At 41.9% G+C, this 17,489-nt stretch overlaps 1 protein-coding gene across 3 annotated transcripts in view; it reads left to right on the forward strand.

Moving 5' to 3' along the window:
- The window catches only part of ARHGEF28 (Rho guanine nucleotide exchange factor 28), a 129,750-nt gene that overhangs the window by 7,447 nt on the left and 104,814 nt on the right, over nucleotides 1-17,489 (forward strand). For all 3 annotated transcript variants that reach the window (XM_083465146.1, XM_083465147.1, XM_083465148.1), the window contains exon 2: nucleotides 5,188-5,231. In XM_083465146.1, the coding sequence (XP_083321272.1) occupies nucleotides 5,188-5,231 (44 nt within the window). The remainder of the gene's footprint in view (nucleotides 1-5,187; nucleotides 5,232-17,489) is intronic.

Raw genomic sequence — 17,489 nt, forward strand, 5'->3', positions numbered from 1 at the left:
GGGCATCTTGGCAAAACCTTGTGAGACCTGGGGTGGCTTCTCTGTGGTGCAGTAAGTAGCAACCAGCAGTGCTGTGTGGTGTAGCATTGGCAGGTTCTGCCTTGCCTCAGGTGGCAAAAATGGCTTGATCTGGCCCTGGTCAGGCCTGACACAACTTAGCTTTAATGGAAAAGGGGCTGCTTTCAACCTAAAAGGCAGGCAATTATGGCAGCTAAATTGCTCCATACAAGCTGTGGTTTCATGGACTGGTTAAACAAGAAGCCTGAACGGCAATAAAGGAGGATGCAGGTAAGAGGAGGGAGAGTACATCCCCAGAAGTGGCCAACAATCCTTTCAGCTGTGATTGTATTTACTGTGGTACCTCGGGTTAAGTACTTAATTCGTTCCGGAGGTCCGTTCTTAACCTGAAACTGTTCTTAACCTGAAGCACCACTTTAGCTAATGGGGCCTTCTGCTGCCGCCGTGCCACTGGAGCCCGATTTCTGTTCTTATCCTGAAGCAAAGTTCTTAACCTGAAGCACTATTTCTGGGTTAGCAGAGTGTGTAACCTGAAGCGTATATATCCTGAAGCGTATGTAACCCGAGGTACCACTGTATTTTTATTGTATTTTTTAATTTATTAAATTTGTTTACCGTCCTTCATCCATAAATCTCAGGGCAGTTCACAACATAACATTACAATATAGAAAACACAAACTGCATAATAAAAATAAGAACAAAAGCAAACCAATAATCCCCCTCCCATAACACATTTAAAAGGGCATTGGAGGGCAACCATCCAGAGGCCTGGTTGAAGAGGAATGTTTTTGCCTGGTACCTTAAGGTGTGCAATGAAGGTGCCAGCCGCAATGCCCTAGGGAGAGCATTCCACAAATGGGGAGCCACTGCAGAAAAGGCCCATTCTCATGTTGCCTCAGTGGATGATTGACCCCCATTATATCTGCACTGTCCTTCCCACTTCATCTGTTTCATGAGTTTCTCCATCATATGTTCCACAGGGGGAAATTGTGTGGTTTGAGGGTTCTGTAGCCTGATCTTTTTTCACAGTCTTGGAGCTGTTTCTTTAGAGTATCTTCATTTCATCTCTGAGGCAGCACATGCAATTCCCGCCCACCCCTTTTGCTGCTGTAAATGTCCCTGAAACAGCGTATAGACCAACACTGCTGTTTTTCTTCAGATGTTAGTAAGATCTTACACAAGAGCAGGAAGCCAAAGAGGATCAATTATGTGTCCTGTTGCACGTCCCTTTCAGGAAATACCATTATTAATGTGTGACTCTACTGGTGCTTGCTTAAAAGAAATAATGAGCATGTTTTTAAACAATGGTTGCTGTCCTTTTGCGTGGAAGACATAATATGTTCCTGAGAGTACTTGGTGTGGGGCTTAATGCTGCTTGAGATGCAGGCGAGTGTAATGTAAGAACAGCTATCACATGTCTGTTCCATTGCTAGGATATGGGTGATAACTAACTCTAGCTATATTCAGAGCTGGCCATTGAAATTAATGGTCCACTAATTCCAGTGGATCTACGGTACTCTGAATATCACAAACATAGGGTGATGTGCAAAGTTGTTGTTGTATATGGGATTTGTTTGGGCAAAGCAGCACTGTGGCTGTCAATAATTTTAAAGTGTCCCTAGTTGCATATCTTAAAGAACAGAGTTGGGTCGAATGGCTTAAGGCTGCAATCCTAAAATCATCTCCTCTGGGAAGGGGCCATGACTTTGTGGTGGAGTGCATGCTGAGAACACAAAAGGCCCAGAGTTCAATCCCTGCCATCTCCAGTTAAAGAGTTCAGGTTAGCAGGTGATGGTGAAAGATCTCTGCCTGATACCATTGAGAGCCAGTGAGAATCATCTAGTGTTCAGCTGCTGTATTGGGACCAGGGATGGAAGAATCTGTGTTAATTTCAGTTCTCTCCACTTCTCATCTTTTCCAATCTTAAATTTGGTTCTCTACATTTCTGCAGCAGTCTGAAATTTCCTTTTTTAAAAATTCTCAACTGTGGTGAAATGGCATTGTATTTCTATTTAAATTATAGGTTTTTTTTAAAAAAAATATGCATCTACACCTATAAAGCAGCACATGCAAAATTTATGCAAATATATACCCTCTTTTCTGCTTTTTTTTGGGTGAGGCACTTCTCTTTTGGGCAATGTTTATAATAGGATACCATAAGAATAGGGAACCCAGCACTCAATATATCTGGAGGTGATGAAAGCAGAGGCATGGCGCATGCTTGGGTGATATTTAATGGTAGAGCTATACAGAGTAGACCCAATGAAGTTAATGCACATGATGACAATGCTAGGTTCATTAATGTCAGTGGGTCTACTTTAAGTAGGACTTTACTGAATACCACTGTTTGTTCTGCGACTTTGAGTTCTGCACAGCATTCGTGGTCTGCTGCAACTTCATTAATTGGGCAGCTGCTACTTCTGTTTGCTAGCTTGACAATGCCCTCATGGTGAAAAGAAAGTTTGCTCTGGGCTTCCTCCACCCTATGTGGAGCTTACTTCTGTGTACGTAAGTAATGTAATGTGTGAATCAGTCCTTATTAGCCCTTTGTAGCGCTCTAGCTGGGGCTGATGGCAGTTGTAGTAAAAAAAAAAATCTGGAGGGCAACAGTTTAGTGAATACTGCCTTACAGGAACAAGGAATTAGTCATAGAAACAAGGAATCGGTTTTGTTTTGTTGCAGTGGAAACGGCACAGGTAGATTTGCATCCACAAGAGCAGAAATGTTTAAACAATTTCTGACTCATTGATGCCACATGGTATGAAATAATAGACTGTGCAAAACAGAAGCATATTTATTTTGGAAAATGTTCAACTTGACTAACAAATCCATTTCTGAATGAAGGTGACCTCCTTTAGGGCAGACTTTTTGTTTCAGGTCCAATTTTTGTTCCTTTTGGTGAGAGTGTTTTGCTTAGTACATTTATCAGCTAAATGATAAATCATTCCAAATTTTGTTTCCACACCCAACCTGAACTAATTTCAAATAAAATATTTTTGAGGCTGCCCACTGTGGCTGTGATGAGAGAAGGAAAGGAAACTGTTCAACGTCTTATAACTGTTTATATTTTTGCCAAATGGGAAGATTGAGTTACTCAGTTGAAAACTCAGTATTGCAGTCAACAGGTCTACACATCCTGGAAATGCTGCTCCTTGCCATTAGGTGAGGAGCTTCAGATTGCTTTCCATTGCTTTCTGAACATTTGCAGCTCAGGAGTAAATGCTCAGCTTGTGGGACTTGACAACTTGTAAGTGCAGTGGTACCTCTGGTTGCGAATGGGATCCGTTCTGGAGGCCCGTTCGCAACATGAAAAGAACACAACCCACAACAGCGCATCTGCGCATGCACGGGTTGCAATTCACTGCTTCTGTGCATGCGTGAGCGGCGAAACCTGGAAGTAACCCTTTCTAGTACTTCCGGGTCGCTGCGGGATGTAACCTGAAAGAACGTAACATGAAGCGGATGAAACATGAGGAATGACTGTAGTGATTATAAGTAGATTAGCTGCTGGAATAGAGTAGCATGGCAGGCTGGGAATCTTAGATTCATAGAATTGTATCACTGGAAGGGACTCCAGGTGTCATCTGTTCCAACTCCCTGCAATGCAGGAATCACAAGTGAAGCATCCCTGACAGACGGCCTTGCAACATCTGCTTTAAAACCTCCAGTGAAAGAGGTTTTCTGTAAGCCGATCCTGGCGAGCAAGAAACTTGTGGTCTAGTCCAATATCTCTCTTGGGAAAGAGTCTAAAGAAACAGACCCCCTTCCTTGAATGAAATCAATTGTATGGGGATCTGCTTTGCAGATCAACAGGGGGAAAGGACTCTAGGCAGCTTGTTATTTGAAGCAGGAGGTTCCTACTTCAGCCAAACTGTGAGTAGAACTACTTACAAATAGGGATAAGGGAGAAAAGTGCGCCTACCTAATGTGAACTTTCCAAAACAATATGCGAATCTTTCGAAATTAAATCCTTATTTGAATTTTGCAATGCAGTTTTCCTGCTGAGTAATGTTTACAAAACTGGATATACTAGATTAGTGTGTGCTTAGCATAGGTATGTTACTGAAATTAGCATACAAAACCACATCATATTAGGGTAAATTGTTCTGCAAATATGTGTATATTAGACAAAATTGCACACAATGGTGGTTATATTAGGAGAAATTCACACTACAATGCTGATGATTTTCAGGAGGACTTAAAAAAATCACAAACAGATGTGGAAATATGGATAAAAATGAAGAAGTGGCAGATTCAACCATTCCTACTTGCAAACAACCACCCTGCTTTGCTGTTTGAAGTGTAAAGCTTGCTGGGGGCAGTATAAGAGTTTGTGCAAAATGATGGGTGAGGCAGCAGGTGAAAGGACAGAGCATGTTGCGATAATTGCTGAAGAACTGCCAACTTCACTCAACTTATTTCAAACTGTAACTTCAGAGTAATAGTTTACTCAAAATATGTTCGCTTAATCTATTAATAAAAGCAAGCACCCCTATCAAAAATATGGTCAAATCCTTTTTTTAAAAATGCAACATAATTTATGTGAATGAACACCAATGGATAATTATGACAGGTGAAAAATGTTTGGCATTCACCTGTGGTAAAGAATACAAGAGCAAAATAATATTGATCCCTGGATTTTTCACCACATTTACTATTTTCTCAGTTGGTTAGAGCTCTGTGCTGATAATGTCAATGCTGCAGGTCCGATCCCTGTATGGGACAGCTGCATATTCCTGCATTTCAGGGGGTTGGACTGGATGATCCTCAGGGTCCCTTCCAATGCTACAATTCTATGATTCTAAACTACAGATAACAGTATACAGGGCTGAAATAAGCCAAGGTACAGGTTTATAGTGAATAATCTCATGGAAACCGAAGCAAATATATATTGATGCTCTGCAAATGCATTTAAATGTAACCAGTTGTTTTTTAAACTGGTATAACTTTCCCCCTGTAATTATACTTTTGTACCTGCCATGTTCCCTTGGTTATGGAGAAATGCACAAGGAGGAGTGGCTTTTACAGATACTCGGAAATTGCTTGCTTGGAAAGCAATTCAGATGCCATGGTGATAGGCTGAGCGTTGGATTCAGAACAATGCACAGAATAGTGTCAATGCCTTGAATTAAAGTGTGTGATAATTACTTTGGTTTCCTCTATTTGTAGATGCTGCAACGATGGAACTGAGCTGCACTGAAGTACCTCTTTATGTAAGTTCCAATGTGTTAGGCTTCTGCCCTAAAAGGTCCTTTTGTTTTCAGGAAGGTCTTACTGAGAAGCAGTGTGAATGAAGCAGAAATTATGTTCCCTGCTTGACAGAGGCTTTAAGCCACTGAATGTTACTATCTCATATGAGCTGTTGTAGCAGTAGCACTTTTCATGCATATTGGCGCACGTGTTTCTGAAGTAGCTTTGAAATAGTTTTCACCTTCTGACATAAATATTACAGCACTGTTCTAGCCTTTCAGCTGGCAGAATTTGGAATGGATATTCTAACTGTGGCAGGAAAATAGCCTCCCTGGTTTTAGAAGATAAACATTTCCATTATGGTAGTTTTTCTTCTTCTTTCTCCTGTCAAAATAGTTCTTTATATCATGCTAGTGACAAGTGAAGGGTATTGTGACTGAGGTTGGCATACAATTGTTAAATGTACAGGCCTAGTTCAGATGTAAGGGGAAACCATGGTTTCTCCGTACAATATGGGGCAGCCAATGTGATGACAACCAAATGTTGCTGTACTACAGTTCCTATTAGCCTGATGGGAGTTGGAATCCAACAACATCCAGAAACACCACCGTGGAACAAGCCATGGAAAGGCTTGAGATTCTGCACTCTCATCTCCTTTCTATTCTTCTTTTAGGTACCAGAAGTGGAGACTGGGAGTTTCTGCTTTCAGTTTAAGCTAAACCCAGTTTCCCAAAGTGTTCAAACTCTGGGAACTTTGGTTTGTTTAAACTGTAATTTATTATACAGACCAGGATTGGAAACCATGGTTTGACCAGGGTTTGTTCTCACTAAATAGAGCAGGGATGGGAAGCCTGTGGTCCTTAGTCCAATTTTATGCACTCCTCAGCTTAATTTCAGGAGGGGACAGAAGGAAGGTGGTGTTGGTGGGAAAGCCGGAATGGATGGAGCAATGGAAAAAGAGGCAGTAAAACCTTTCTAAAGAGTTGTCTGTATTATTATTACACAAATGCTTTGATCAATAGTTTTGGGTTTAATGTATGTTTTCAGTTTAGTTTGCCGGTGGTTTTTTTGTTTTTTGTTTGCTTTCAGTCGGGCTTTTGCTGAGTTAAAGACACCTTACAGCGCAACGCTATGCATTCTTACACAGAAGTAAGTCTGACTGATTCAGTGTGATTTGCTCCTTAGTTAGTTTGCATAGTATTAAGCAGTGGTGTCCAAACTTTTTTCAACGAGGGCCAGATTTGATGAAGTGAAGGGCTGTAAGGCCGACCAAAGTTGTTGACTTTTTTAGGATTTTACCCTAGGAAATAAACTGCCCCAGGGGCCAGATTAAACTGACCGGTGGGCCAGATTAGGCCCCCGAAATGGACTTTGGACACACCTGGATTATAGCCTTTCAAAGCAGTCCTAACCATAGGAAGCCAGCTTAACAAAGCCTGGCCTAACTTACCCCTATTGCAAACTCCATTGAGGAGCCTCTGGGAGGGGCTACTGCTGGTTGAGCTGGTGGGTGAGTGAGGGCCTGAGTTTTGAGGATTGCGCCCTAAGTCACATGACTGAGGTGAGCAGGTTTTGGAATAGATGCAAGTCTCTCCTTGCCCCCTTCCTGGAATGTCCCCTTTCTTGGGACTTTCACTAGCGTAATTTATGCTGGCTTAAATTCTCCTGCTTGAGCCTATGTCCCTTTACATACTTTGTGCCCTCGTGTTTTGGCCTGAATGCTGGAATAGGGCTTTAAAACAAAACAAATAAAAAATGTAAATAAAAAATGTAAATGCTATAAATAAACCATTCTCTAAAAATTTCCAAAAACGATATCATCACTTTATAATTGTAGGCATCCTGGTTTATTATGAGCAGGTGCACACAGAGAATATCAGTCACAATTGCCCCACTGATGAAACAGCAAAATGTTGTGCCAAGGCTGGCCCATCGCTGGCTTCTAAAGCAGTATATAAACCACTTGGGAGTTCCTTCCATTACAGAAACTCCTGCCTTATTAGTGTGCCTTTCATGGGATACACAATCAGACCTGTATTTAAATTAGGCACTGAGAGTGGTTCCTTTGTCCGTTCTCATGGAATAGATTTCTGACCTGTTGTGTTTGGTTGAAATTCTATACATTTGGGTTTCTGAAGACTACAAAGTGTCACGATATTTTTCTAAGACAGATGATGAAAACGTTCTTTTACTTGAGTTTCCATCCTTTTTGTAAAGTGGGGTAGAATCCACATAACTTCGAAAAAAATTGATACTTTCGAACCAGATGCAGACAGGACTTCAGATCTGATTTTTCAGAGGAGGCAGATCATTTCAGTTGAGGCTGATTATTTATGTTGACTTACTGCACCAGGAAGAAATTGACTGAAACATAACTCTATGTCAGGTGAGTCAATAAAAATATTGTCTTGAAAACTAGCAAGATGGAAGTCAAAGGAAAGTTGTTGAGTTCAGTGTTTTAAGTTGAGAACTGTGTTGAATGTGGAGTGCACAGGTTTTGAGTCAACTTCAGCCTTAAACAAACATCATTTTATGAGGTCTGAAGGAGATTATCTGCAACAGACTGGTGTCATAGATTGACAGTGTTTGAGGTGAATAATTAAGACAATAAAATATTTTTATAAAAGCCAATAACTTCATCATGACAAACTGATGCCTTTTTATTTTTATAACTGTCATGCTTATTGAGGTAGTCAAATTCTGATTTTGTTGTTGTCACTATAGAATTAATTTATTTTCCATAAATCATGTAGTTACAGTGGGCACAATCCACCATGCAGGCAGAGGTTACTGATAGGACTATATCTATACCTACAAACATTCATGGATATGTGTGTCATGGGAGCAGTGTGATGGGAGAGAGAAGAAACAAGAGTCTAAGGAAGGGATAGCTAACAACCATTTAGGACTACAACTCCCAGCATTCCTGCCCATTGGTTACACTGGCTGGGGCTGAAAGTAGTTGTAGTCCAAAAGAGCTGGAGGACACCAGTATAAGGTCTGTGCACAGACCCTTCTTATCCTTATCCATCTCTCTCCCAGCCTTGGAGAACAATTAATTTGTAAGGCATGGAAAGGGAGGGATATAGAAGGCATGGACTGGTATTCCTTCTAACATCCATTGTGTGGCCTTTATTTGTGTGTGTGTGTGTGTGTGTGAGAGAGAGAGAGAGAGAGAGAGAACAACAACAACCAGGCTGTATTGGATCCTTCCATCTGCGGGCTCTGCAGCCACAGTGCAAGTGGATTATTGAATCAAAGATATAATTAAATGGAGTTGCTTATGCATCACATATCATGCTGTTAATTGTGGCTCAGGAGAGACAGTACTATTTGCCACAATCTAATTAACCCAGAGACACATACAACCATCTCTTTGGTATTGAATTCATCATAGCCTTCCACCTCCCCTTCAAGCTGTGTGGCAAATTGGCTTAGAAACTCATGGCTGGTTCACATCATTCCCTGATATAGTATGGCGGTGGGCAAAGGAAGAAAGGAAGTTGTGCATTCCCACTGGCTGCATGGAAGAATCTGAGTGCATGGAACAGGTTTCCCCAATTGTGGTCACTGTAAATAAATACTGAGCTCATAGGAACAGACGAAGCTGGTCAGACTATTTGTTCATCTAGCTCAGTATTGTTTAGTGCAGGGATGGGGAGCCTGCGGACCTCCAGATGTTATTGGACTTCTGGTTCCATCAGCCTCTGCCAGCATAGTAAATGACCAAGGATGACGGGATCTGTAATTCATGGTCACTGGTTCCCTGTTCTGCTTGTTGGCATTTGGAGCTAAAGCTCTCCTCAGAAGTTGAACTTCATGCTGAGTCCCTGTTGGAGGAGTGTGTTTTACCCTGGATAAAAGCACACTGAGCTTCTGAGTTTAGGAAAGTAAGAAATCTACATTTATTTACTAGAAAGGCATACTTGATAGGAAAGTTCCTAGTTGTATCTAACTGAGGTGGAAATTCCTTGAGCTATGCTTTCCCTTGCGTCTCAGCAACAGAGACACACAAAATGTCTCCTCTCTCAAGGTGAGGATGAAGATGGAAGTAGAAAATGAGGTCAGTAAGAGTATCAGTTTAGCACCTCATGGAAGGCCAGCACCGGCTAGGTCAGAAAGGACAGTCTAGGAAAGTTGGAGGTTTCTTTGTGTCTCTTCTACTCTTTCCCATACAGACACATCAGTGTCCAGTACAAACTGAGTTGTACCCCAGCACTTCCAGTACCACTCTGACTGTCACCAGCAGCCTAGAATCTTGTAGATTACCTGCTGCCACCTCTTTTAGCTGGAGATGCCAGTGACTGACCCACTAACTCTACAATGGAGCTCTGGTCCCTCCCCAAGGTCCTAGTCATTTAAAAGAGTCGATTGGCATAGTAAGACTGATGAGAAACCCAATATAGTTTTTCAAATCTCTTTAAGACAAGAGGAGTACAGTCAGACCTCGGCTCCTGAATGGCTCTGTTTTGGAACGTTTTGGTTCCTGAACGCCGAAAACCCAGAAGTAAATGCTCTGGTTTTCAAACATTTTTCAGAAGCCAAATGTCCAATGTGGCTTCCTCTGAGTGCAGGAAACTCTTGCAACCAATTGGAAGCCACGATTTGGTTGTCAAACGTTTCGGAAGCCTTCCGGAACTGATTATGTTCGACAACCGAGGTTTGACTGTAATGAAAAAGCCTTGGGCCATCTCTGGCCTTTCCACACAGATCAGACATCCCAGTGGGTAAGCACAAGCCCTTTGGCATGCTTGAATCCCAACACCAACCTGCTATTATGTAAAATGCCTATTATGTAAGAGGACTTACACTGAATTTAGCAATGTTCACCTTGTTTTAGAAACAGCACCACCCCATTTTAAGCTCTCTAAAACGATTTCTGCAAGGATTTGGATAAAATTTGGCTCAGGGTTGGGGAGGTCATTTGAATGCTGGGCCTTACAGGAGAGGAGCTGGAGGCAGAGAAAGACCATCAGTGTACAGTGGACGCTTGGGTTGCGAACGTGATCCATGTGGGAGGCACGTTTGCAACCCGCAGTGCCGCATCTGCACACGTGCGGGCCACGATTTAGCGCTTCTGCGCATGTGCGAGCGCCGAAACCCAGAAGTAACCCATTTTGGTACTTCTGGGTTCGGCATGGTGCACAACCCGAAAACACGCAACCTGAAGCATCTGTAACCCGAAGTATTCCACTGAGAGATTTCTGTTATATACTGTAAATTGGGAACTGGCACCGTAGACAGGCCTTAATATGAGTTAAGGCTGATGTAAACACTATAATCACTTACCAGTGACAGATGGATGCCAACACCAACAACTTTTCAGTGTGCTATGTCCAAGACCTGGAATGTATGAATAATAAAGGAGGGTTCTTAAGGACATGAGATGAGTCTGCTGGATTGCAACCAGGTCCAGCATCCTGTTCACACAATGGCCAACCAGATCCCTGTGGGAAGCCTGCAAGCTGGACATGAGTGTAGCAGCACTCTGTTCACCAGCACTCCTCAGCAGCTGGTATCCAGAGGCATGTTGCATCTGACAGCTGTCAGTAGCCCTGTCCCTCCATGAATTTGTCCAAACCTCATTTAAAGCCATCCAAGTTGGTAGGTACCACCACCTCCTGTGAGAGCAAATTGTGTAGTTTAACTGAGTGAAGAAGCATTTTTAAAAATCTGTTCTGAGCCCATGCAAAGTGCTTTCCCTTAACTACTGAGTGACTGCAGCTCAGCCTACACATTTGGAATTAGGAAGGCTTTGTGTTCATCTCACACAAAGTTAGATTTTAATTCTCAAGCTCAGTCATGGGCACTGGCGCACATTTCAGAGAATGCAGTTGGCCCTTTCAGAATAATGTTAAACTTTCATGGAACAAATATAAGCAGCTCTTGTCCGCTGGGCAGCCATTCTTGCTCAAGTCCTATTGAAATGAATGTGAGTTGTACAAATTCTAAAGAGTGCCCTGGCACTCCCAAGAGGTGTGAGTTTTTAGTGTGGACTGGTTAAGCCCTGTATCGTTGCTAGCAGCAAGCAGGCTTATCAGGCAGTGGGAAATGTGTGAACTAGTTTTAGAAAGGTTATTTTATCAGATGACAATATGCATTTATTCTACAATGACAAAGGCACACATTTATTTTAGTGAACTATTTCTTGATATGCCTAATCTGATTTCCTCCCTCCTGTACTTGTACAGGCATTGTGAAGTTCTTTTGATCCCTTTGTACTTGGCAGATAACTTACCTGCCTTGTTGGTTTTGGTTGGCAAATTAGAATTGTAACTATATTCTTATCAGAGTATTTGTACAGTTCAGTCATGGAGTTGTCAAACTTCACTTGGACTTTTCATTTGATCTCTCTGTTCTAGTTTACGCAGAGTTCTTTTGTGGTGTGGCAGTTATTACTGCACTATTTTCCCCCTTTTGCTCTTTATGAAGATCCTAACAAACATGTAGAAATACAAATCTTAAATTGCAGAAAACCAACATGTATTGCAATTCATTTATTAGACTCTTATATGCACACAGACTAAGTTTTATAACCAGTTTCAAACCCTAAGGTTTCTCTCTGTCCTCAACTACACATGTTAGGGAGAAACGTGTCTCAAGTGGTCTATAGCTCTCCTTATTGTCAGCTGGTAAGGAGGGCAGTTAGTAGGCCTGGTCTCTGTTACCTCTCTCTAGTTAGTTCTAGTTACTATAAGTTGGCCCACCCTTTTTGGCAAGTGTCACATGTCAATACCAGATTATTATTATATTCAACTGTTCACTATGCTTCATAAGATATATAAGAGCTCAGTGTGTAGTGGTAAGAGTGTCAGATTGTGACCTGGGAGGTAAAGGTAAAGGGACCCCTGACCATTAGGTCCAGTCGTGACCGACTCTGGGGTTGCGGCGCTCATCTCGCTTTATTGGCTGAGGGAGCCAGTGTACAGCTTCCAGGTCATGTGGCCAGCATGACTAAGCCGCTTCTGGCGAACCAGAGCAGCGCACGGAAATGCCGTTTACCTTCCCACCGGAGCAGTACCTATTTATCTACTTGCACTTTGATGTGCTTTCAAACTGCTAGGTTGGCAGGAGCTGGGACAGAGCGACGGGAGCTCACCCCGTCATGGGGATTTGAACCGCCGACCTTCTGATCGGCAAGCCCTAGGCTCTGTGGTTTAACCCACAGCGCCACCCACGTTCCCCATGACCTGGGAGACCAGGGCACAAATACTGAGTCAGACATGAAGCTCACTGGGTGACCTCTTGGGATGTGAGATAGTCATGGTCTCTTGGCTAACCTACCTCACAGGGTTGTTGTGAAGATAAAAAGGAAGCCATATATGCCATCTTGAGCTCCTTCAAAGAAAGGTGGGGTATTGATGTAATAAATAAATAAAATGGGGACATGCAGCTCTCCATATCTGAATGATAAGTGTACTCTTCCCTATGAAAGTTTGTGCTGAACGGGATTAGGTGTTAAGTGTTGTGGTAGTTAAAGCATTGAAAGGTTTTGCCTTCTCTTTGTGACTCTCTAGGCTTGGCTTGGTAGTGTTTTCTTCATCACCACCCCATTTAGGTCATGGTTGTTTCAATACCTGCTTAGGTTTGCTGTATCAAATTTCACTCTATTCATACAAGTAGTCATGTGACTTTCCTTAAACAAAACATCAGCAAATGTTCTAATCTTCCCATGTATTGACTCACAGTTGTAAATTAGATGCATTTTGGTTTTAATTCTTCTCTTTGTTTTATTCTTTCTTCTCCGTGATATTTACAGGCTGCACGGTTGCTACTCGATTTGGGTTACTAAACTTCCACTCCTTCCTTCTTTTATTTCACGTCTTTGATGGTTCAGGTTTTTCTATTCTTGCTCATAGCAACCGCTGGGCTTATTAAATTGTTCATTGATTAGTCTACATATGTACCGCATGCACACAATCACAACAGCTAATTATTTTTAAAGTATCACTAAAGGCAATAAAAGCAACCAGTTTACAAAAGCAACATGTTTACAAATCAGCTTATGGGCAAAAGGTGTATTTCAGTAACAACATCATGCTGGCAAAAGGGCTTTGGAGATAGGGCTATCCAGGCACCAGTTAGCACAAAATTCTAGAGCCTGGGAGCAACCACTGAGAAGGCCCTATTCTGGATTCCTGCTATAAGTTGTTAGGACAAATAGAAGAGTCTCCTCCAAAGATCTTAAAACCTGGCCAGGCTCATACGGAAGTATGGTGTCTTTTAGATAGTCTGGTCCTGTTCTGTTTGTATTCTGCATCTTCTCCCAGGAGCTCACGGTAGTGTTTGTAACCACCTTGCATTTGTCAACACAACAACCCTGTGAGGAGGGTTAGGCAATGAGATAGTGACTTGCTCAAGGCTGCTCACATTAATGGTTGCGTGTGTATTTGAAGCTGTCTCCTAAGTCCTAGTTCAACACAAATAATGTCTTACCATAGCAGCTTAGGTAACTATAGGTAACTCTAAGCTAAAGCCATAGTGTGTGTTTTATTTGCTAATCCTGCATAGCCCTAATTTGAAGGAAATGTCCTTTATTCTATAGCAACAGAGATCCATAAAGAAGACACTGCAGTTCTATAGTAATGTTTGCTAAATTTTGATCTGGCAGAGCACACAGCCCTCGGTTGAGCAAAAGGGGTAGGTATTAGCTTTTAAACGTGTCAGGCAAATATGACAGTATTGAATACTGAAAGATTTTGCCCATCTGCTGTTAAGCCTACAACTTGGAAGGCCACTTTTGTCCCTGGCTGGTTTTGAAATTCCAGGTAATATGTTTGGCCAAGGCAAACTCTCTGTGTCTTCATCTGGCTAGGCATTGCAAACTTTTTATTCTAGATCTGGGAAGACCTTGTGACAGCAATCTCTGTGACTATGTGATTTTTTTCCAAGCAGGAAGATGTCAATAGGCTTCTTAAGACATATCACTTTCAAAGAGTGTTCTCAATTAAACTCAGCCTTTGAAATTACTTTGCCTGGAGCTCAGATTTAATTATAATTTAATTATAACAGAGGTGTGATGTATCAAGATCTGGCTTGGGACTCTGTTATGATCTCAAAAGTAAAGTTGCATCAGAAACCCAGTGTACACAATTCAGTTCCAATCCAGTCTTTGTAGCCAAGCTGAATGAAAACCAGGTGGTCACATATTAAGCAGATGCCAGATGAGACAGTTGGAGACTTGGTGAAGATAAGATCAAGACAAAGTGTGAAGCTGGAGAAAGCAGAGAGAAAGGGCAAACACTGATCAGACCAAGCAGAAGCAGGAGGAGGGAGAAGGAGTGCTCTCTGCCTTATTACTTCCTGCTGCTGCTATTTATTTTTTGTTCCTTTCGGAGCTTCAACATCTCATCATAAGCAAAAGAAAGAAACTGGACCATGCGGGGTTTTGCTCTTTGAGACATGTGGTCATGGTGGTGTGCTTTACCAGGGAAAGGGCCTTCTTAGTGGTGGTGCCCCAGTTGTGGGATGCTTTTCATAGGGAAGCTCGTCTGGTGCCTACTTCAGTGTGGTTCAGCCGCAGGCAAAACCCTTTTCGTTTTCTCTGGTCTTTTAATCTGATTTGCTCTGTTTTTCCTTGGCTGGAAGGTTTTTATTTAATAATAATAATAATAATAATAATAATAATAATAATAATAATTATTTTTACCTATACCCTGCCCTCCCCAGCCAGAGCCGGGCTCAGGGCAGCTAACACCAATAAAATTTCAGTAAAAATATAATAGGGGGAAAAAACAAAAAGAAGGAAAAACCCCCAATTTAAAATACAGGTTAAAATGCAATTTAAAATGCAGCCTCATTTTAAAAGTCAAAACCATAAGGCGAGGGAAACATAAGGGTCAGACTGAGTCCAAACCAAAGGCCAGGCGGAACAGCTCTGTTTTGCAGGCCCTGCGGAAAGATGTCAAGTTCTGCAGGGCTCTAGTCTCTTGTGACAGAGTGTTCTACCAAGTTGGGGCCAGTACTGAAAAGGCCCTGGCCCTGGTTGAGACCAACCTAACTACCTTGTGACTTGGGGCTTCCAAAATGTTGTCATTTGTGGACCTTAAGGTCCTCCGCGGGGCATACCAGGAGAGACGGTCCTGTAGGTACGTGGTGTTCTTATAGATTATTCTGGTTTTGAAATGTGTAAGCCATCCTGGGAATTTGGGTAGGCTGTATACTTACTCAGTTAACATCATCATCATCAACAACAACAACAACAACAACAACAACAACAACAACAGGGCTGACTATACTGAACCCACTTTTCCTTTCCTTTCCTTTTAACGTTTGAACTGGTGGGGTTCCCCACAGTTGAATTTGGGTTTGTATACCCAGAGAGATCTAAATGGACCTCTGGAGACACAACAGAATAATAGAATCATAAAATTGTAGAATTGGAAGGGACTCGGAAGATCATATAGTCCAGCGGTTCCCAAATTTATTTGGCCTACTGCCCCCTTTTCAGAAAAAGCTAGCCAAGGTTCCAGGTTCTGTTCCTGGAATTTCCAGTTAAAAGGGTTAGATTAGGTAGCTCTTAATGCCTGAGAACCCCTAAGAGGTGCTGCCAGTCAGAGTGGACAATACTGGGCTAGATTATTGGCCTAGAATAGATAAAATAGTTGTCTCCTGTTCCTTAAAAGCCACTGAGGGTTATTGCCAGGTGAGCCTCCCTGGGTAGAATTTCCTGCAGAAAAGATACCACAACCAAGAAGGTTCATTACCCACCTGGCTGCCACGGGCAGAAGGACTGGAAATGGGCAGGTTCCTGTGAGAGAAGGTGCTACTTTGGATGGTTACTTGTAGGAGTCTTTCTTTTGGCCCAGAGAAGTCCTGAGGGGAATACAGAACAACCTCATGAGGTGCAGGTGGTGTTAAAACAGGTATGGCAAGAACAGGGAGTTGAATATGATTTAGATCAGCCTCTCTCAGCCTGAAGCATTGGTCTGTAATTTCTTTCATCCCTGAACAATGACCACTATTGCTGGGGCTGATGGGAGTTGTAGTCCAAAAAATCTGGAGCGCATGAGGTTGGGATGTATCACTGTACATGAAGTAGAATTACAGTACTCTTACGTAAAGTGGCAGGATGTGCTCTGCTCACCCGTAAGCCTTTTCCTGTGTATAAACACAGATATGAAGGAGATGTAGGGAAAAGCTAATTCCAGGTGCAAGGGTGTGTCAGACTGACACAAATGGAGTTAGGTGTCACCTCCAGGCCAGGAACAAACACACACGCATACATTCTACGGTAATTATGAAAGTCTTTTATTACTACTGTTTGCATGCCAGATGCCAGCATTCATGAGATACTTGTAGGAATTTTGATATAAAATGCTATTTAATTTTTGTCCCGTTGTTTTATAATTTCCTGCACATGTGGGGGTTTTTTGGGGGGTGTTAATATTTGAAATGATTGTGTGGTGCTTTGGTGTTTATCTTGTGAGCACTTACTAGCAAAAAAAAAAAAAAAAAAAAGAACTGCAGTTGAGTTACATATGCCAGTTAACCATCTACCACTGTGGGATGACATTTGGGAAATGTATTGCCTAAATTTATTTGTGAGGTGCCCAGGGTTGACTATAGGTTTGAGGAAGCGTTGGGCAAAGCGTCCTGTAGTGTTCAGAGTGGCACTACTTGTTTATTTTAAAAACTTACATACTGCTTTTTGTTTCTGAATCTCAAAGTGATTCATAATATACATATAACCCTTTAAAAACAAAAAAAAAATTCAGATAGTCATACTTATGATATAGAATTTCAGCAACTGTAGTAGCCAGAACCCAAAAAGAAAACTGTATCAACAGTCAAGAAAGGTGTAAACAGAAAATAGTAACTATGGTTTACCATGGCATGTGATTGTATCCGATGCCTCTGGAATTAGCTTTGCTTGTGTTTTATGATGCTGTTACATAGACAAATCTAATCAGCTGCCTGATAGCTCTCTTACTAGAAAGTTGAAAAAAGCTGTTTTTCAAACAAAAATAGTGCCAAAGCTGTAGCCATTTGGCTTGCAAAGAAACAGCAAACTGGTGTGGGAAAGCTAAGTTGCACAAATTGTACGCACACGTGTGCACACTCACACAGAATATTTTGAATTTCCATGGTGAAAAAGCACTCCTCCACAGATTAACATCCAGGTATGGTGTGCATGAAGATTCACTCTAGTTATGAGTATCTGAGATATGTGCTGGGAAAGGCTTACATTATTGGTATCCTCTGCACTTCCTCATCATTTCCTGAGTTGGGTCTGATTCATTATCCATTAGTGCACTTGCATCCTATTCCCTAATCATACA

Source organism: Podarcis liolepis (assembly GCF_965112155.1).
Source record: "Podarcis liolepis genome assembly, chromosome: 11".
NCBI lineage: Eukaryota > Metazoa > Chordata > Lepidosauria > Squamata > Lacertidae > Podarcis > Podarcis liolepis.